This window comes from Calypte anna, chromosome 10 (assembly GCF_003957555.1).
Source record: "Calypte anna isolate BGI_N300 chromosome 10, bCalAnn1_v1.p, whole genome shotgun sequence".
Classification (NCBI taxonomy): Eukaryota; Metazoa; Chordata; class Aves; order Apodiformes; family Trochilidae; genus Calypte; species Calypte anna.
This window is the reverse complement of record NC_044256.1, coordinates 5,793,206-5,815,330: the sequence shown is the minus strand read 5'-3', so window position 1 is coordinate 5,815,330 and position 22,125 is coordinate 5,793,206. Positions and strand designations below refer to the sequence as shown.

The window sequence follows — 22,125 nt, the reverse complement described above, 5'->3', positions numbered from 1 at the left end:
CTTGAGTGTTTCCACCACAGCAATTCAGCTTTTAAAACCTATTGCAGTTGAGTTGCTAAGAGTCTATTCCACAAGCAGTAAAGCTCTCCTACCAAGGGAATACTTTACTTCTTGCAATGTAATCTCACTAGCAAAAAGAAAGAATTAAAAAACATGACTCACCTTGACTGATGTATCGCTTGGCTCCTTCATTTTTTCTAAAGATGGTGATCTTCTTCTTTCAAATATTTTAACCCTACTTCGCACAGACTGTGGTCTCATGGCTGGATCATCATCTTCCTCTGCGAGGGATGGCTGTGTAGGCAGTGGTTTACTGTTTGAAGGCAAAACTTCTGGTTTGGTTTGTGATGAAGGAGGAGGAGGAAGAGAAACACCTGAAGTGCTGTGCGAAGGCTCATATTGTCCAGGTTTAGCATTGTAAGCTTGAGGAGGACCTTGTTCATAGCCCCTCATATGTGGATCAAAGTACTGCTTCGATTCAGGAGATCGAGATCTGGCCGCCTGGTATGGTTGACCTTCTTTGTATCTACCATGAGTGTCATACCCAACAGTGTGTTGATCTTCGTATCGCACTTGTGGCAAGCTGAAGTTTTTGGGTGCGTGCTCGTAGCGAGGTCTGCCATCATAGCTCATGGAAGGGGGTTCCTCAAAGCGAGGTTGTGCTGGGTAGTAGCTGCGCTCTGTGCTCTCTTCTATAGTTTGCCTGGAATCAAGATCCCTAGGAGGCTGGTTTTCATAAGCTGTTCTTGTTTGGTTGTAGGGCTGTTTTTCATCATAATATGCCCAGTGCTCCTCATAGGGAGGCACACGGTCATCATAATGTAGACGAGGGTCATAACCACGAGAAAATTGATCTACATAGTTTGTAGAATCATACCTATATGCTGACTGTTCATAGTCCCTACTCGGTTGTTTTTCTGCATACTGAGCCTGGGATTCATAGATCAGATTTGGGTCTCTCTCCTGTCTCTGTACTGGGTGATTAATTGCTGGCTGTTTCAAGATGTAGCTTTGTCTGGATGCTTCTTCGTTAATATAGGGATCCTTTCGGTACACCTGTTCAAGAGAGAGGCATACTTTTCAGTTACCAGGTAGAGTAACTGGAGGTTCATTTGAAATGCAATATTTCAAACAAACCTATGTTTCAAATACTGGTTTTAAATTTGCTTAAAAGCAGAGTAATTTGATGTAGTTGTCTGCAAATCACAGGAAGCTGAACTTGGTGATTCAAGAGATCCCTTCTGGTCCTATTTTTAAGCAAAACCACATAAGGCGATTACAAGGGAAAGACAAAGGTAACAGTCTCTCATCTTGGAGGTTCGGTTTTGGGGGGCAGACAGGGGAGTGGGAAGAACAGAAGCAAATCAATTTACATATTTATTAGTTCTAGCATTGCTGAGGAAGTATATAATGTCACTCAACAACCTGGATTCATCTTCATGATCAAGGATTTGGCAAGATTTAAAGTACACAAAAACTTAGTGTCATTTTAGGGAAATAACATGTTTCTCAAAGCCTCGTTAACAAGTGGCAGAACACTGACAAGCTAAAAGTCACATGTAAAGTAAAATCAACATACAGCCGTTGAAAAAAAAAATTGTGTTTTTGATAAGTGATAAGTATATAGTTTGAAGCCATGCACACAAAACAATAGATGATGCTTAGCAAGTAAGATGGCACTGTTTTTTTTTAAACCTGCATGATTTCTTATAAGAAAAAACAAAAAGGAATTCTCCAAATTAGGGCAAAACAAAAAGATGTGCTAGCTTGATGTACAGCAGGAAATCAGCGCAACAATGTGGCACAGGTACCTTTGCTGGATCTATATGCGGCGATAAGGATGATGGCTCTTGATCTCTTAGGACTATATGAGCTCCCTCAGTACTTGGTGTTCTTAAGGGGCCCGCTTGTGGTTGGTAAGAGTTGTAAGGAGCAGCAGTAGGCTCCTCCAGTCTGACATTAGTTAGGTTTACATTAGCATTTACTGCAGAGGTTGATGAGGTTGCAGGGTTTGATTCAGGCGACTGGGAAAGGTAAGGGACTGCAGGTGAGGCTTCTGCTTTCTGTGAAATATTTTAAATATACCACTATTGAATCACTGTATGACTTTTTGATCTATATTAAAATAACTGATATGACACTTTGATCAAAGCAACTAGATGTAGAATGAAATGTACCAAAAGTATCATGCACTAGCACTTTCAGAAACTCATTATGTTGAAGACTAGAAAAGCAAAATTTTTAATCAGAGTAGAATGGTACTTCAATTTCCCTCCTGTCAGAATCAGTCACAAAAAACAGGTAGGGCAAGCTGATTACCCAATTCATTGTAATATTATTGTTGCAGTTGACAGTCTATGCACTCACAATACTGGTAAGCAGATCATGAACACAGATTTCTTGACCAAAAGAACCTGCACCTTGAAGTCTATAGTGGTCAGTGTAGAAGATTACTTTCTTACCAGCTGAGACGTAGTTGTTTTAAATCCTGAAGAATCTATTCTGAGATTTGGCTGTGGCTGAGCTTGAGATGCATAAGTGTAAGTTTGAGTTTCATGATGCATTCCAGAAGAATCCTCTCTAACAGGTTCGGAAGAACGTGTAATAGCAGATTCAGGAGGAGTCCCAACCTCATCATTAAGTGTTTCATCCAGTTCTTGATCAGTATAAGCACCTCCTTCTGTATCTGTGTCTTCATAATCAGATGTGTGCCTACTGTCTGTGCTGTACATAGAATATTCACTACCAGGAGCTGAGAGGTAAGAAAGGCGGTCATCGTGTAAATCAAGGTCATCACTTGTAGCACCATCTGCCTGTGTCAAACAAATTTAGAGCACACGTTTATTGAAATACCTTTTAAAGAATGCCATTTTCATTGCAATGAAAAGCTAGGCTTTTTTTTTTTTTTCTATAGTTAAGAACCAAACAAATGGAATGCATTTGTCTTGTTCTGAACCAGAACAGAAAGTCTGGTAGTTTAAGAGGTTACTTATATTCCAAACCTAGCGGCAATACCAGAATTCCAGAATTTATGAATATCACAGGGAAGAAACTGAGTTTCAGTTGTTGAAGGTGTTCAGCTTACACCTAAAGCCTTTTCTGCAGTCCAGCTCTCTGAATCATTTTACTAAGGGGCCAGAGTCAGATGGCTGTCAGAGTAAGAGAGGGGGACAGTGCACATAGTCCATGGAAATTAAAGTGTTTGGAAAGATTCAAAGCTGCACTTTGAAGTGATACTATGAAACTGGAATCATTAACTTGAAGGTAGATCTAAGGAGGTGAAAGGAGCTCCATCTGAACAGAAACAGACGAAACAAATATTATGAAACACGCAGCAACATCTCATTCTTCATTTGCTTACTTGCAGCTGGCACTTCACTTGGTAACAGTTCTTCGAGAAGATGGATCTAATGTGCATTGAGAAGGCACGCGGAGTTTTAATGGGGAACATACAACACTAAGTTGTGAATTTTTTATCTGTGCTCTCACAGCAGAGAATACATTTCTCAGAAAGGTCAGAAATAACACAAGTATATTAACAAAAACATAATTCATAATTAGGAAATCCTAGCCCCCTGTACCAATGCAGCAGAACACCCCAAAGTTCTTTCAGGAAAAAGCATCCAGTCCCCCCAAGTCTTCTAAGCAATAATAAGTCCTCGAGTTAAACAGTGGCCATGAGCAAACACTCTCACTACACTGCTACATGCACAAGGGTAATGGTACAGCCCTCATTATGAAAATAACTGCACAAGTACAGTGACAAATCAGTTCTGAGCAGTTCACTCAGCCATAAGGCATTACTGCTTGAAATTATGGTTAAAATGAGGACAAAAGCAAAACAGATTTTATTCCACAAGTATCTGCCTAGATCTGTAATACCAGCAAGATTGAAAGAACAGAACACAATGCATAAATACAGCTTGGTCATTTCTCTACAAACAGATTTCTTACCTTTCCTTCTGAAACCCACACTAGTTGATTCTGTTGTTGCTGAATTGCTTCCTTTAGAGCTCCATACCATCCCTCATTCATTGCATTCAAGTTAATGGTAGCTAAAAGTAGAGTAGGTTAGTTTGACTTATTTCTGCAGAACTATGAGAAGGATCTGTGGCACCAACAATAAAAGTAATATAAATAGGCAGGTTAAAACCATGAGATTTATACAGTAATGTAATTATTAATATTCAAAGCAACCTTAATGTCTGATGTGGTTCACAACATTTCATTCCACAGGAAATATTGAGTTAACGTTATCTTAGAATCAAGTAAAGCTTCGGTTTAACCAAAGAAAATAAAAATATCTTCCTATTTACTCACGTTTTATTTTGGCTGATGATCCTGCAAAGCCACCTTTTAACATATATGTCATTTTGGTGTTCCAGGTAGCCTTATGTTTGTGTAGTCATGCACAAATGATGCACACATCAATAAACTAATTGTTATTGAACTGGGGAGCCTGAATAAGTCAACAGCTGCTTGATTTGGTCCACTTGCTGAGAAGTCTGGAGGAATAAGTTACTCTCATCTCACCTCCCCTCTCTCTTGGAAATACTAATCCAGCATACCTAATTACTTACTTGTAAAGAGATGGTGATTATTTTTGCGTAGCTTGTGAGCTCTTTCATAAAGCTTTCTGGCACTTTTTCTTGATTCTGGGCACAACCTCATTCTCATAGTCTTTACACCCTGCTTAGAATCAGGATTCAGGAAGACTACAATAGGATACCACTGGGCATAATTCAGACGGTCCACTGCATTAGGAGTGACATCTAATAAAGCATGTTTGTCCTGTTGTAAAAAACAGAACAGAAACAAGACAGTGAGTTATGTAAATAACTTCTTTTTTTAAAAAGATCTTACACAAATTTGTTTTGTATTACTCTTAAAGTGTTCATTGTTTCGAAGTACTGATTTAAATTCTTTTCCTATTTGAATAATAAAATATTAGAAATCAAACCAATTCCAAACCCAGGCTAAACAGGCAGACATATTTTGAACTGTAGGACTGACTGTTCAAGATTATTATTTAAATTCCTATTTTAAAAAGTATCTCAAAGTAAGCAAAAAGGCACTAAATTAAAACCAAGTGTTTTCCTATTAGTATTCTGTTAATAGAAAAAAAGGAAAAACTGAAATGAGGTTGAGTCTCACTACAACCCTCCATCTTCCTTAAAAAAATAAATCACTCAATGCAAGAACTTGGCCACCTTTCATCCAGTGCAAGAATTCTCAAGCACACAGTATGCCTACTTTGCTGCTAGAATAGCTTCCCCAAACCAAAACCCCAGAAGCATTCTACCCCTATCCCACACAGGCACCTAAAAGCTTATAGTTTGTTGTTGTTTTTTTTTTTAAGTAAGGAAATAAAAAGGTGAGGTGTAGAGTCTCATGAAGTTACATGAGAAGTTTTAAGGATATTAAGGAAGCGAGATTGGCCCTTTTCCCTAGTCCTTAAAAAAAAAGTGATTTCTAAGTTATTAATCAGTAAATTGGGGTGGAGTAAGACTAATGAGTTCATAAATAAAGTAACAGTTTATAGCTGTGGTGTCATATTATGGCTTTTAAGTGAAAGGGAAAGCAGCTTAAAACAACCTTAATGGAAAGAGTACAACACTCCCTGGAAGAAAGCCTAGACTTACCTCTAGACCGCAGTTATTAATATGGAGAAGGAAATGAGGGATTTATTTTTTTCATAATTAACCAATAGAAATGTTAGAAAGTTATTTTTAAAGCAAACCCACATTATTCTACAACTAAAACACCCAACACTATTTGACAGTACCAGTTTTATGCTCATGTTGAAAGTACAGAGACAATAAGGACTTACTCTATCGATTATCTGCTTTATAGTGTGAAGACGAATGATGCCAGAACTACGTTGGTCAGTGCCAGCATCTCTTGGTTCACTTTCTGGTAAAGAGAACACAGGAAAAATCTGTTGTAAGCTTTTAACATACTCTTCATTCCCTCAGTAAGACAGAACCATTTCATAGCTCTGTCAAGTCAGGTTGTAGATAGTCCTTCTGCTTCAAAATAATACACAAAAATCTGCCCACCAATTTGGCCATAAAAATAACCATATCTTTACAAAAGTACTTAAAAATAGAATAAGGTTAATTAAAATGTAATTCAAGAAGACTATAGATGGAATCAAGCAGCAAAACCATTTGCCTTTAGTCTGTTCCTCGTTACAATGTAAAAACTTGAAAACAAGTTAACAGCTAAAGGACTAATGTAGAAACAAAAAAAGCAGAAGGAAGTTGACTACTTAGTAATTGCAGGAAAACATGGTCTCCCACTTACTTGCAATTTGAAAGATATCTGGTTCTTCTCTAGCAAGTTTCTCCCGTGCAACATCAGCGATTGGACCAAAAATGGTAACAGGTCTGAGAAAGCCAGCTAGAATTAGAGGGGGAAAAAATTCAGAATTTATTAATTACTTAAAACAAATGCAAAAATCTGTTAAACACATGGGCTAATGCAAAGCAAACCACACAAACCTGTTAACCTGCAACAGTAACAATAAAACCATACCTTCCCGAAGCACAACTCTTTCATAGGCAGGAAACTTTGTCTGAACAGGTTGGGCAGAAAGATCTTCTCTGCTTTTTCGGAGATTCCTTTTTGAGCTACGCAAACCTCGGAACCTCCAAAAATCCGCTCGGTCTCCTCCTGCTGTCTTTGGGAGCGTGTACTGCACGCTGGCCAGTTGCTCAGCTCTAAGATGACAACAAATCCCAAACAGTTATCAGGCTTCTGAAGTACTGCTTGCTTAGCAAGCTTATACTTGCAAAAACACTACCACCTGCTAAAGGAAGCTTTGGTATTTCTGCATTAGAAAGTAAAGAATGAACTACTGAGGCTAATATCACATTTCTAAAGCTTTGCATTACCTTGTCTCTTGTAAGAAAAAGAAAGTTTTAAGGTTACTTGTGGATTGCTCAAGAGTCAAAGCAAATCCACAGGGGAGATATTTAACTCCGATTTTTTTAACTCTTGGTCAATTTTTCTGACTAAACCAGTTCTATAAATTAGTGCCCTGCAGACAAGCCCATCATTCATTACACAGACACAAAATTTAAAACTAATTTTAAGACAGAAACATAAGTATTTTAAGATCATACCTGTTTTTGTTAGGTATGATACCTCTTTCAACTTCCTTATGATTCTTGCCAATTCGAATTGCCAGCCATGAACCCAGTTTGCCATTGTACAGAGTGTCCACAACACGAAACACTTCGCCTTTATTGAAACTCAGTCCATAAGGAGATTCCTTTTCATATTCAAAATGAGTTCTGATATAAAAGGAATCCCCTACATCTGACTCAACAATGCGACGATAAACTGAAAAAAGAGAAACACCAATGCATAAAGTATTACAGAAGTTCAAGTGATGTCTTTACACTCACAAAAATTACAAAATGCAGAGCCTCACCTTAAATTTCCTTGTTTTAAATATACACTATTAATTCAAGAATCCTTAATATCTCAGAACTGCTCTATTTGAATCAGTGTAACTACTCACAGCAAACCCTACCCACACAAACTCAATTTTCACAGTGAAAAATGCAGTGCTAGTCCAAGTTTCATTCCATTTCCCTGGAAGTAATCAGTCTTACTGGGAAAGAAGTTAGTGTGTGCACATCCATCAGTGTAATCACTCTTTTTCAATGACACAGTCTTTTTCAACAGACTCTTCAGCTCCCCCCCCCAAGGCTTCATGCCAGTACTTTTGTCAGAAGTTAGTCATCATTGGATATACTTTTTATGTTCTTCCAAAAAGTCTACAAGACTGGTCCCAATATGAAAATACCTACCATCTTTTTTCTTCTGTGCCAGAATGGTTACTTCTTCGCCTTTAGGAAGATCAAGCAAAAAAAGGACAGCTTCTTCTCTGATGATATTTGTGAAGTCTACGTTATTTACCTGGTATTAATGGAGTAATCAGTTTGATTTAGGATATGACATTATAACAGAGGCTCAACTATACAATGGGAAGTCTAAATAGCTTAATGCCAAGATGTATTTTTTTTAAAAAATCAATTTCATACACACACATTAAGTGCATGTACCTCAAGATATCTCTCGTACCTCTAAATAGTCCCACACTTTATTTCCTGATAAAATCATAGCTTCCAGAATAATAGGTAGCTGCCCATTTTATTTTCTTTAGACAGAATACCAATAAATAGCAGTAATATATGAGCCCTGTGACAATTTAGTGACCCAACAGTTAAACTCTCAAACAACTAGATCAGCTGGATTAACCTAAAAATTTGGATGTAAAACTCAGCAAACTTCATAACACTACAGCAACAGAAGGTTTTTGTGCTATTAAGTCATTAATAAGTACATACAGAAAAAAACTGCAACGGCAATATTTTCAATACTACAAAAAAAAAAAAACCTACCTTAGTACCACCAAACATTTGTACTGTTACTGCTTTTGACATACCCTGAGAATCTGGTCCCCTTCTTCTAATCCTTCTTTTGCAGCAGGACTGTCTTCCAGAACACCAGCTACAAATATGCCAACATCATTGCCACCTGCAAGTCGCAAGCCCACACTGTCTCCTTTTCTGAACTTTACCAGTTTCATGCTTGGCCTAGAGATTCAGAAAATATTCCACTTAGAGGTGTAATAGCACAAAGTATCCAGGTCAATTTAAGACTGACCACATGCAAAGAACTGATTTGCCTATTATTTCAATTAGACGATATTATGTCATGCATGCCAATAAATGCTGATCAGCTGCAGTATTAAAACACATTTATTGGCAGCACTTCATAAACCCACCTGTATTTACTTGTTAAGTGGGGTTGCCTTATGCTCACACAGTGATTGAAGTGAGGCACTTAGACACTCTCTTTCAAAAATGTTCTTCCTTATAAAAAACTGTGCTGGCATATAGACCTATTTTGGCTCAAAAGATATTAAGTTGAATTTGAGACAAAACCAAACTAGGACCATTCTCATGTACACTAGTGTCCATCAAGGAGATCCCAGTTGAAGCGAACTCATTTCCACATCATAACTCCAATGTGCAGTGGCCTTTATTCACCATTTTCCAAGTATTATGAAAGGAAAAAAAAAATGCTACAAATTATCTCTTTCCTCTCCAGAGGGGGAGTGGTGCCCAGGGAGAGATAAGCACTGAAAATTCTTTTTAACAGTGGATGACAATAACTGCTCTTCTCCACAGGAAATTAATATAATTAAAAATGGTACATCACACTATGTAAGTGCTAATAAGGCTCAGGAATATATCCAAGGTCTTCATCTTAATATTTCTAAACAGAAGCACAAAGCATATTGTACTTCACATCAGACCATTTACACCAGTTACTCATCACCTTGGATAAAAAGAACCAGCAGATTCAAACAGAGTTCAGAGTTACATTACCGAAGCACTCCATCTTCATGGGTTGAATTGGGTAAAGGACCATCAGATGGACTGACTGGTAAATCCACATCTGGCTGGCCTCCTTGTGCATAAACTGGCTTTGGTTCTATTAAAATATAAAGAAGATGTCAAATGTCTATTTGGTCATTTAAAGATGAAAAAGTAGAGCTTGACTTAATTAAAATCTTAATGACGTTTTCAATAGCCTTCCTCTACCCAACTTAAGCATGAAATATTAGAAACTTGCAACAGCAGACACTACTCTCACCATGCCATTTAAATCAGCACAATTACTGGTCTAGTTTATCTGCAGTAAAAATCTTCAAACTTCCTTTGTAGTTCATTAAATACTCTGAATGGTGTAACACAACACAAACTAGAAAGCTTCATCCTTGCAAGTCCACTTTCAACCCTGCTGATTCTTGCCTTGATTTATCTGACATACTGCATTCACTTTCCATTAGCTCTCTCTTTCCTCAAGAAAACACTTTTTGAAACAAAAATACCAGAAATACTCAAACTACTTCTGTATGCCTTGAGATCAGCAGATATAAATGATTACTTTAGTCCGGTTGGTGGTTCTTAAAAATAAGCACTTACTATGGCTATGCTGCATTGATTCTCTGGAAGAAAGCCACCACCACCACCACCACCACCATCTTCCCTCAGTAATGAACACTATGAGTGGCTCTTCTCTGCTACCTGGTTGTTCATGTTAGAAGAATCTGTATTTAAGGCTTAACTCTGCACACCCTCATTTTCCCAACTACTTTGATGTCTTCCTTTCAAATGACCAAACAGACCTGTTTGAAATTGGGATTTTCAGGCAACAATTTGGTAATAATGGCTTTTCTAATGAGACTTCTGTCCTTACAGGAAAATCCTAAGTTACTGTATGGCAAGTCTTTAAGGACCCTTTTTCCTAACCTAAGCCTCTCATAATCCTTCTGAACAAGTACTTTCCTCTGACACAACCAGACATGACAGTCAACTTATCCTTAAGTCTAAGCAGCACTGCCACAGAATCTGCCAACTACTTTTCTAACCAGATTTTTATTAGTCTTTGAGAGATGCTCACTCTCCTAGAACCTTCTGCAATGCTGTTAAAGGATTATGCCCTTTACTGCACCTTTTAATTTCAGACTATATGTTATGGCAAGTTAATTTTATCTATGGACACAAATTTAAATATTATCTTTATGTACTGGCCTACAACTCCTCCCAACTAAATTTATTATTTTTCCAGTTGCCTCTACCTGTTCACAGAAAAATTGAGTATTTCTTCTCCATAAACCAACAAAATCCCCACAGCACTTATTACTTGATTGTCAGCCCCTCAAACTAATTAGTAGTACATTACTTCTGGTTAAAACTATCTCAAGGGTCTTCTCTGCTGGCTTTATATTATGCCAATTATTAATCTTCAGTGTTTTACAGAACTACAGACTTCATCTTTCCAATCTCACTATCACATCCTTTTTCTATCTTGGCAACTATAGGCTTAGTTCATTTGCATTCTTTCATTACAACACTGCAAAAGGTCACCTCCTATGACAGTCTCTTTAATAATGGCTGCATCAGAAAACCTAATGTTCTCATTTTCATGATCTTTCAGAATCTGTCATCGTAACTTTTTCAACTCTTCACTGAACTACTGAATGTTACGTGCAGAGGTGTCACTGCTCATCCCTTAAGTCTTCAAATGAGCTTGAATGTTCCTTATCTCGTTCTACCCAGCCCTTCAGTAACATGTCCCTCTAAAACAGTGGCACAGCTCCTTTCTCCACTTACCATTTCACTATAGCATTTCACTCCATAAACACAAGAATATTTTAAGTCAGCTCACCCAAACAGTGCTTTGTCACCATATCATCTTATGTTTATCCTTTTTCACACCAACTGGCCTTACTCTGCTCCCATTTATCCCTCCCTCTCGTTATGGTTTCAGTAATTCTGCTACAGTTGTTAACATTCCTTCTTGGTCCATGTCTGCAGCTGGTAAGCACTGCAGTAACAATGCATTTTGAGTTGTGTTTGGAAACTAGTTCTAAACAGGCTTAACTACCTCCTTGTTTAAATACAGTCTGCTATATTAGCCAGTAAAAACCAGCCTACTGCTTGACTCAGAAAAGAAATGACAGAAGTTAACCTTCAGAAATCAAGACAAAACTCTTCATGACCATCACCTATAAATACAGTTATGAACACTGAAGCTTGACCCCTGTGTAATGGGCAGAACCCACAGTTTAGGTTGCTCATATATATGTATAAGATTATTCATATTTAGAAATAAAAGTAACCAGGACTTGGTCTGTATGAAAAGTTTAGAAACCATTTCACAAATATGCACTTGTACAAAGCCTTTACTTGTCACCCATTCCCAACACTATACATAATTAATGTACTTTAATATTCTCACCGGGGAGTGGTGGAGTTTGTTTTTCAGTTCTTTCAACTGCCACCTCTTCCATAGTTTTAGAAGTATCATCTGCATTCTTCACAGGTGTAGAGATAGCTCCTGGTTTAGTTATTCTCTCATCTTCTCTGCTTCGAAGACTATATTAGAAAAAAAAGATCTCACTCAGCATATAGAATTGTTTCTATTACTTTGGCCAGCTAAGACTATAGAATAAATCCTTTCATTCATCAAGTTCAGGTTTGGTGGGTAAGGAATAACCATTTACTATTTAATACAGTTTTGTTCTTAGACTACCACATTAATATTTTTTCCATTTCTAAGTCTGAGCATTTTGTCCCAAACTTTTTGTTGATAAGGGACTTCTGTAGGTCTGAATGTTTAGAAAGAGGGAAGACATGATGAAACAGACTGCTCATCTTCACGTGCAAAAACCATACAAGTACTATATAATGAAAGCTGCAAAAGAAAATTAAAAACAAAAGGAAGACAGGGAGAACTATCAAAATGCCTTTTCCTCACCCATCAAAGTAGAAATTACAATTTTTTAGACTTAATTCTTAGGTTTTGTTGTGATGGAAATAATTTATCTGCTTCTTTGTGAGGCAGCTGCTACTCCGTGATACACGTACTTTAGTAAAAAGAACTTGCTGCTTCTTATGCAATTTCTATACAGGCTTACAGTAGAAAACAAAGGTATATGACAAGTTTAAAAAGAAAAAAAATCTATTCCTCTTTAAATCATTAAAGAAGCTAAAAATCAAAAGAACATAATACCAGCTCCTTTAGCTCAAAAGATCAAGTATTTTTATATTGTTGTACAGATACCGGCTGTACTAAGCAGAACTCATCAGCATGTGAGCTGTATGTTAAAATGTTACTTGTTACACATTGCTAGCTGGTGAGTAGCAAACAGTTTCATAGATTTGGAGCAGATGAACATGAATAATTATCTAGGAGAAAAAAAGTATACCAATATACCAAAGAGACAGCCCTAACTCCCACGCATCTACATTCTAAACAACAAAAAAGTCGCGATGCTCAAAACATGCAATTCAATCCCTGAGAGCTGGCAAAAAAGGACAAAGAAAGTGGTTGAGAGGAGACAGACAGTCCACAGCTTCTGCTATAATATTGGACTTTATTGGCAAGGAGAAGGAAAAAAAAGTACTTTCTCAAAGATAGCAACAGCTTGGTCAGTAGGTACAAGTCCACCTCCTCTCATAAGGGAGAGGTCTGTACTGGGGGGGAAAAGGAGAAGTTTTTCACTAACAACAGCTAGATGGTGCTACTAGGCAATTATGAGTATCACTTTCCCTGAATTATCAAGGTATTTAAAAAAAACCATTATGCAGAATAAGCATTGTTTATTTTCATCAAGTGTTGGAAGTATGAGTTAGGAAAACAAATACCAGCAAATCTACTCCTGCAAGACGTGAGAAAGAAGAAATAATAAACATCTAAATACAAGCAGACTGTGCTTTCCTGAAGCAATGTGAAGTTTTAAACACCAGAAACAAAGCTAAGCTATTCAGCCAAGACATGTAAAGACTTTTCAGTACTTTCTTCTGCCAGTTTTGCAACTGTGTGCCTGAAGGCAGCTAAAATAAAGCAGAATACAGAAAAATACTGTGATCATCACAACAATCTCAGAAGATAAAGGCAGTCCTGCACTATAAACAGCCATCTTGTTAAAAGTCATCGTAAATACCAGTCGTGGTCTAATTTTAGAACTCTTACTTGTGCCTTTTTTATTCAGATAAATCCCTTTTTGGCAGCTTCCAGAGTTGATTAAAATTATGCTAAAATGATTATGTCTAGCAAAATGCAAAGTGAGCATTTATCCTTCTACTTTGTTCTCAAACTTCACTGATAAAAGTTTAATTATTCCTCTTTCAGATTTGCAGCATATTTTCATTTTTACATGAAATTAACTGTATAGGCTAAAAGCTTGTGTGTTTTATCTCCGGCACTAAAGTATGACTGGACTCCTCATTCCCTTGAAAATACTTCATGGTTTGTTAAAACCAGACATATATTTAGCTGTTTAAATACATACTAAGCATCTTAAAAACAAAAACAGTCCTGCAGCAGTGTAAGCTAAAATAAATTCCCCTTCTCATCAAAAGACTGCTTAATAATGATCAGTATTTAGTAAGACATTAAAGCAAAGTTACTCATAAGCCCTCTCTGTTACCAACCTTCTCAAAACCCATAACAAGCATAATCTAAAACAGTAGTATCTGTTTTGCTTTAAAAATAAAGCCAAAAATACTGCAGTTACTACACAAGAACAGTTAATTTTGCATTTCCTCTTCTAATAGTCCAAAGGCCCTGTAATTTTATGCTGCTTTTATACCTGCATATCAAAAGAGAGCATAAATACCCAAGAAGGCAACTCTCAAAACCAGTAACTAAAACACAGAGATCAAAGCATAGCACAAAGTAGTCAGGTAAGTATCCAAAGCAATAAACTTCTAGACTGGGCTACTGCTACACGTGTATGCAAATGCACCCTGCAACTAATATGCATGCAGAAGGTCAGTTCTGTTCTACATAAGGCAAAGAAGTTTACAGAAAAAAACTGATAAAGACAATTGTGATAGAACAACAATGAAAAAACAGACAAGCAGGAGAGTCTAATTTTTCTTGGGTTTGCTTATACCACCCAGAAAGGACTGAACATTGCAAGATGAAACAGGAAGCTACCTGATGCCATCACTGGTTCTAGGTGATGGAAACTTGTTAAGAGCTGACAGTTGCACTTTGCAACAGACAAAAGTGTTCACCGTGTGCACTGTGACACTGTTGTTCAACATCTGTGCTGTGTCAGGACCTACTTTACCTCACTTCCTCCTTTTTTTTAAAGCTATGACTAAACAGAAGTGTTTTTAAATAACACAAAACACAGTCAGCTGGCTGCACATAAAGGTCCCTTCTCACTCAAAACATTCTTAAGACAGTAAGATTCAAGAGGTATCTTCCTAAGTACATTTAAAAAATGGTTAATTTTTGTCCTATAATCTGGGTTTTCAACCTTCAAAAAGGGACAGAAAACATTTCTCATGCTGTCTAAATTGACAACTGTACTCCAGAAGCCAAACCCGTCCTTCCAGAAATAATGACAACCTCTACAGGGAGTTCCTTCTTTCTTGCTGAGGCTGAAGTGTTTAACATATTAGAGAAGATTTTTGCTGTTTCAGTATCCAGGTAAGGAAGGCAGCATAGGAGAGAAAGTTACCAAGTATGAGTTCTTTAAACTGGTAAAGGGCAGCCCAAAGATAAAATCTGGCAGTCTTCCCAGCACCTGGCTGTAAATGCTGCTTTTCAGGATGGGTCACACCAAAAGTTTATCTAGCTTAACAACTTGTTATTGACAGCAGTAAGACCAGACAGGCAAAAGAAGAGTATAAATTATACTTCCCCCCAGGTACTCTCCAATTTAGGGTGAGGAGACCTCCTGTGCTCATTCCAACTTTTTAACTACAGCTCTTCACAGATAATACAAAGTTGGCTTATATGCCATACTTAACCTTTAAAATATTACCTGCTCAGAGAGCTCATATGCAAAGGCAGGACGTATTTATATCTTGTATTTCATATAGTACCTAACTCAGTTTTCCAAGACTCCAGAACTATGATTATTTTATCTGTACCTGGAGTTTTTTTAGGATTCACTCTCTGGATTCTTTTCAAGACTGAAAAGTGGAAAAAAACCCCAAGATATAAGCATAATAAGTCCTTTTAATTAATAAATTAACAAGGACGTCCTCTAGAATCTGAGTTGTACACTGTTCAAGAGGCATCTGTCAACTTCCTCTGGGCTAAAGGAAACCACAAGTAGTCCTTTGAAAGAATATTCAAATAGCAATTGTTATGGAAATTTCAAATCCAGGAAAACCACAGGCTCACTGGTATACATACCAGCATGGAAAATAGACAACACTGAAGACCCTGCCAGGCCCTTCAGTAATACTGAAGCAAATCTGCTGGAAGATTTCTGTGCTCTGCATACCTCAGCGTGCCAGTCTGTAGTTAAGCTTGTATGAAAGGACTAAGAGGATTCCCCTGGAATTTCTCTCCTCATATACATGAAAACATTTGGCAGAAGAGAATCTAGATGAAGACATTATCTAAAATACATTGTTTATGTCCTTCTTAATCTCAGTTTTAGGCCTTTTTGCACCTTTATTTCCTGAAATTGTTAATCTCAAGCTTTTTTCACTTCCAGAACTTTTTCAAATATTAACAATTCAAGCAGTTGCAACCAATTTGATCTCGCCACAGAACTGAACCTACATAAATAGGCACTACAAACAGAAGTCAAAGAAAAGTTGCTTTTAACTTTTTTTTTCTTTTTTTTCTTTCTTTTTAAGATGGCTCAGTGCCCAGTTTTTCTGATCTTGAAAGGGACATGTCCAACAGGAAGTCAATCCACGCCAAGATAGCTCTTGTTCATAAAGCAGACATAGCGGATGCATTCAGAGTTGAGATAACTTCAAAAGTTTCTTCTCAGGAAGGATTTAATTCTTCTGACAGTGTTGTCCATAAGGAGGAAGTGACCATCTACCTAAACCACTGTAATAGGACAGGAAAGCACTAACACGAGAGCAAGGTCAGTCACAGTTTCAGTTTTGATAGATTTTTTTTTTTCCTCCCTCCACAAGCCCTTTTCACAGTGTATGCATGTCAAGAAATAAAGATTTTAAATCTGACAGAGACCTCAGAACCTTCACTATCAAATCCCTGCATTTGGGACTATGCTTTTAAGTTTTTTCCACTAAAACAGAGTTCCTACTTGAAAACAAACTTTCAGGCCCTGTGGCCTCTGCAAGCAACACACACAACTGCAGAGAAGCAAACATGTCTAACACATCACAACAACCAAGTCTATGTGCAGGTAAGATCTGTCTTGCCCTTTTACTAACACTTAAAAGACTCAAAACACCTTGAAGGTGTGTTAGGGAAAACAAGACTCCATTAATATCCAATAAAGTACCTCTTAGCTTTATGAAACAGCCAGCTCCAAGTTGTTTTTCAGAATTTTTGACAACATCTAGAAGAATACAAATCTTCAAATAGTGTCTGAATTTGGAATTTGCCAAACATCAAGTCTAACTTTCGTTTCATCATCCATAAGCATTCAGAAGGTAGAAATTTATCTTAGAAATATTTAGTAGAATTTTAAATCCAATACTGAAATTCCATTTAAAAAAATTATTATGTGGAATGCAAAACAGGACAGATTTATGTTACTGAAGACTAAAGTTTCACCTGGCAGGAGAAAAAATTCCAAATCATACAACCAATTGCTTCCCTCTGAATTCATTCAAGATTACTTACCTACTTGAAAATTATCACGAATGTCTTATTACCAGGTTCAAATATTAAAAATTACATTCCAAATGCTAAATCTGCTGTGAAAAACATCTTGTTATATAAAAATTACTATGTATGCAGAAACAGAAGGCAATTTTTCAAGAAGGCAACCAAGGAAAATAACAAGTCTATACCTATATAAGGCAAAATTGCAATGTTTTTACCCAGTTTGGTTATTCAACAAAAACTAGTTGCTACTAGTCTTCTCTAATACCCCTGCAGCCACCTGCTTTCTAAAACCAAAATGTTATTGAAGCATATGCAATTGTATGTATCAAGATCAAACTTCTATTGTCATTCATACAATCATGCTCTAAGATTAAGAAAGGAATAACACTGAAGTTAAATTGAATTTCTCCTCAAGTCTAAGAAACTTTGGATCACTGTCAGCAAACTGTGCCATATTGTGCTAACATAGTTCTCTATCACATTTGTCACACTATATATTATAATTCAAGCACTCCTACAACTTACATGTCACATTAAACAGTGGATTAAAAAAAAAATACAACGCTGCCATCACCTGCCGTTGCTGGGCTGCTGTGGAGAATGTCTGGAATGGTCTGAAGGCTCTGACCTCTGGTCAGGAGATCGTGAACGACTGCGGCGGGGCCTGTCATGTGATCGGTTGGAATGATCTGATGCCAGCGACTGAATTTCTGAAATGTCTGTTAAATAAAAGTTGGGGTTTTTTATGAAATGACTGTAATTAAAATGGTGGTGTGACCTGCTCAAATGGAAACAAGCTTTTGCAGAGAGTTTTTATGAAGGTGTTAAATCTATGTTTATTATTTCAAAACTACTAAAGATCCCTGAAAGAACAGTTACAAGAACTGTATCTTTTTCTCCACTATTTTCAAAGGTATGGATTTCAATCATATTCAAACAAGAATTTACCCACATAAAGATCTTACGCCTAACTCTTCTCCCCACCCTCCCATCCCACTTAGCTCTTTTACATCTTCACAACACAGAGAATTCTTTTCTCCCTTTAGAAATCTAGTTTATACTCACCATCTCTTTCTGAAGCATTAGCAGAATGAATGCTGTCAGAAAGATCAGGAACATTCAACAGTGTGGCCCGTTCATCTCGCTGAACAACCATCTTCAACTTGCCTTTTGACCTTTCTATTAGTGTTTTTGCATCTGCTAAGGACATATTTTCCGTCACTGTGCCATTTATCTGGAACACAAGAAGAAGAGAGAAAATATGCCTCAGTATTGAAAAAAACAACAAAACAAAACAGTGAATCTCCTGTACAGATAGGTGGTTTTCTGCCTAACTATGCTTACAAATAGCTAGCTATATTATCGAATTAGCACAGCAAAGACTATCGGGCTCATCCAAACTACAACATAATATAGAAAATTATTTTTATCTTTCAAAGACAAAACCACTAATACAAAACTTCAAAAATATTAGTCATTTTTTGAACCAGCACTGCTATGCTCAGCAGAGTAAGGAACTGTACTTTTTTCTGCACAAACACACTTACCATTGTAGCTTCGAATAAAAATAATTAGTATGAAATAAAAATACCTGGATATATTGTTTCTTACAAAAAATAAAAAGGTAACCTGGAAACAAGTTACAGTGTAGCCTAATTCCACAACATATTGTAAAACCAAGTATGTAGGGCCTAATCTCCTACCATCTCAAATGTTTTCTATTATGCATTTACAGTGGGCACTACTTGACTGAGTAAGGCCTGGGGAACAATATGTACTACATATGTATAAAAAGAGGCTTTATAATTTTTCTTTCCTTTGAGAGAGGATGACATACTTAAATTAACTGATGTTTAATAAAATTTAATTAAAAAGACACATCATCTACTAACAAGAATTACGCTATTAAAAGATAACTCTAAGAACATTTATGTCAATAATCTTTCCTTCTGAACAAATGCCATCACCATTTACTGTACCTTCAGTACAACATCTCCTTCTTGAATATTGCCATCTCTTGCTGCCAGGCTGTCCTGTGATATTTCCTTCACAAATATGTGGCTTGCCAACCGTAGACCATACTCTTTACATATGCAATAAAAGAGGAAAGAAAACTGATGAAGCAACAGTAAAAATAGCTGAGAGGTATCTGAAGATTTACAACACTGCTTTATACAACATTTACACTGGAGACAGTAGGGTGAACTTGGCATGTGACAGACTGTAGTGGAATTATGCTAGGGATTTACCATCATATGGATCTCTCTTCCAACTCTGTCTGTCACCATAGCTGTTTTTCAACTGGTTAATTTACATGCTGCTACAATTTTCCCCCTTTTTAGACAAGACAGACAGCATAGACTCAACTGAAATATATGGAGGGTATGTAGCCACTGACTACCAGCTGTCAGATGCACAGCTGGGATTAGTTAACTCTGTATAGTACATACTTCACCCTTAATTAAGCATGTATATTTTGAAATATCAAAAATACCACCAGAAACACAATAGCAATTTTTAAGTTTTCAGCTAGCTACTGGCAAAGTGGCCAAGCTGTTAACAGCACTGTCCATACAGTCCATGAAGCCCTTAACATAACATTGACTGAAGCAGTTCACCCATAAAAAGCAGCACAAATCTTCATTAAATAACTACATCCAAGTTACCTTCATTTTTCCTTGACTTCACCAGTGTTACTTTGGTAGGTTTTGCAGGCTGACTGGAAGTAACCGACCTCCTGTCTGATCTCGGCGATAAACTCCTCTCTCTGCTCGCACTTCTATCTCTTACCCAGCTCTTCTCATGCCTTCTGTTGGCACTTGGGCCACCACGGCTGCTTCTTGGATCCCGTATCTCCTCATCGTAGCTGTCATCCTCATTTTCGGACACTGGTTCAGGTTCTGTCCGAGTCACTGGGATCTGAATTTTCTTCATCCTTCGAATAGTCTACAACAAAACACAGACATCAGCCACTGGCAGAGTAATCCTAATAGTGATATGAGAGATGCCAGAAGCCAAGCTAATTCCACAACTCCAAAGAAAACACAGATGTTGTGAATTCTCTGAATTCTTTCAACCACATTATAAAACTCTACCTAATTACTACAGGAGACTCATCAATAGAGACAACTAGAAAGCTGTGTTTGCTTTCACAGTTCTTTTAGTCCATTTTTGCTTCTGCAGAAGTGGCAAAAAGATAAAAATAACAAATAATGCAATATTTCTGTTTTCACAGAGCTGCATATTTTAATGCCCTCCCTCTGCTTAAACCCACAAATCAGATCCTGGCACTGCTAAAAACTTCTTTTGGTAACATGTAATCTACTATATTCTCAGCCTGTTATTGACAGTAATTCTCCTCAACTCTGAAGTCTTCCAACCTTCCAAAGCAATGTTTATGCAAGCCACAGAGGAAGGGGAACATTTCCCACTCTAAGTTCTAAATTGGTTTGCACTAACATAGACAGCTGCTTCCAGAATAAGACCCATCCTTGCTTAAAGGTTGTGTGCTGTGTGTTACAGAACTGAACCAAGTTACTGAACCAAATTATTTATTATTTTTCTCCATATAAATCTACATGCCAACTACTTAAGATAGGGAAAGCTCTGCACACCTCACCATGGTTTTATGAAAACTTTAAAAAACTGCTAAATCTACAAATGCTAAGCAACACAATATTTTCTAACTGTATTAAAGCACACATGAACAATGGCAATCTGTCAGAGCAAAATCTTTTCAACAAGCTCTAGGAAATCTCTTTTCTTGATTTAAGAAACTGTTATTTGTGCATTTGTGTTGTTTTATTGTAACACAAATCTCAAACTTTTACAGAAAGCCGGATTACTACCCTCTAGTGATGACCTGTTCTATTTTGCTAAGTTCAAAAGGTAACCACTTGGAATAAGCCTACAACACTACAGGAATTAAGGCAATTAAATTACACTTTATTTTGGCAAACTGCTTACTAAGCATAAAAAGAACTATGTTAGTGCCTGAACAGCATGTAAAGTCCTTTAGCATACACCAGCCTTTGAAGAACCCGATAAAAGTGCACTCAGGAAAACAAAGAAGTATTAAACAAAACTGAGAACTGAACTTTAGGCAAACTGAGAACTCGACCATGAAGAAAAGGAGTCTGAAGTATCCAGTGTCACACTACCTGAACATCACCATTAACCTTTTACAACAATTTTTAGCGACCCATGATAAACACACCGTGACCATCACTTCAACCAGAAGCATTCCGAAGATACTATTCAAGCATCTTGCATCATGCATCTATTTCACAGATGTAACATAATTTCACTTTTGCTCTGTAACTATGGAATTTAATTAAGAATAAATCTTCAAGACATTCACTTACAATTTTGGCATTCTTCCCACTTTTCCTTAGCTGCTGAACAGCAAATGCATGCTCGACATTATCCATTGAAACTCCATTAACCATTGCAACACGGTCATTTTCTCTAAACAAAAAACACCACAATACACAGTGTAAAATACTTTATGCCAAGGGGAAAATACTGGGGAACAGGTATTGCTAAACAAACTACCTGTATTATCAACCTACTATACAAACAAACAGACAGATATCTTAAGTGGTTAAGCTAGATGACCAAGATGAATACCCCGCCCCAATCAGAATTTCGCTGTAGTTTGGAACTTACTGTAGCAGTCCTTCTGCTGGGCCTCCTTTCAGAACATCAGAAATAACTATTGATGTCTCACCACTCTGAAAGTGAGGATTATCTCTTCCTCCAGAAATTGCAATACCAAATCCAAATCCAGGGGCCTGTAATGTAATGAAGATCTTTACTTTGCAGTACTTACATGGTCAAAATTCATGGTCCTGTGTGAAACACAAAAAGGTCCTATGAGATAAACACAACTTCTTGGAAGAGATAAGGATCAATGAATCATGATGCAATCCAAGAACAGGAGAGAGGTTAAAAACAAATTTAAGAACACTTTTA

At 37.1% G+C, this 22,125-nt stretch overlaps 1 protein-coding gene across 11 annotated transcripts in view; it reads right to left on the bottom strand.

Moving 5' to 3' along the window:
• TJP1 (tight junction protein 1) overlaps positions 1–22,125 on the bottom strand; it is a 155,223-nt gene that overhangs the window by 15,024 nt on the left and 118,074 nt on the right. For 7 of the 11 annotated variants that reach the window (XM_030456645.1, XM_030456646.1, XM_030456647.1 and 4 more), the window contains 19 exons: positions 21,820–21,944; positions 21,516–21,618; positions 19,818–20,097; positions 19,131–19,234; positions 18,217–18,385; positions 17,726–17,870; positions 11,827–11,963; positions 9,408–9,513; positions 8,459–8,609; positions 7,821–7,929; positions 7,128–7,347; positions 6,538–6,722; positions 6,307–6,402; positions 5,831–5,913; positions 4,581–4,791; positions 3,955–4,055; positions 2,463–2,813; positions 1,812–2,063; positions 163–1,056 (listed from right to left, as the gene is read on the bottom strand). In XM_030456645.1, the coding sequence (XP_030312505.1) occupies positions 163–1,056; positions 1,812–2,063; positions 2,463–2,813; positions 3,955–4,055; positions 4,581–4,791; positions 5,831–5,913; positions 6,307–6,402; positions 6,538–6,722; positions 7,128–7,347; positions 7,821–7,929; positions 8,459–8,609; positions 9,408–9,513; positions 11,827–11,963; positions 17,726–17,870; positions 18,217–18,385; positions 19,131–19,234; positions 19,818–20,097; positions 21,516–21,618; positions 21,820–21,944 (3,822 nt within the window). The remainder of the gene's footprint in view (positions 1–162; positions 1,057–1,811; positions 2,064–2,462; positions 2,814–3,954; positions 4,056–4,580; positions 4,792–5,830; positions 5,914–6,306; positions 6,403–6,537; positions 6,723–7,127; positions 7,348–7,820; positions 7,930–8,458; positions 8,610–9,407; positions 9,514–11,826; positions 11,964–17,725; positions 17,871–18,216; positions 18,386–19,130; positions 19,235–19,817; positions 20,098–21,515; positions 21,619–21,819; positions 21,945–22,125) is intronic. The other 4 variants (XM_030456653.1, XM_030456655.1, XM_030456654.1 and 1 more) reach the window with 2 other exon arrangements.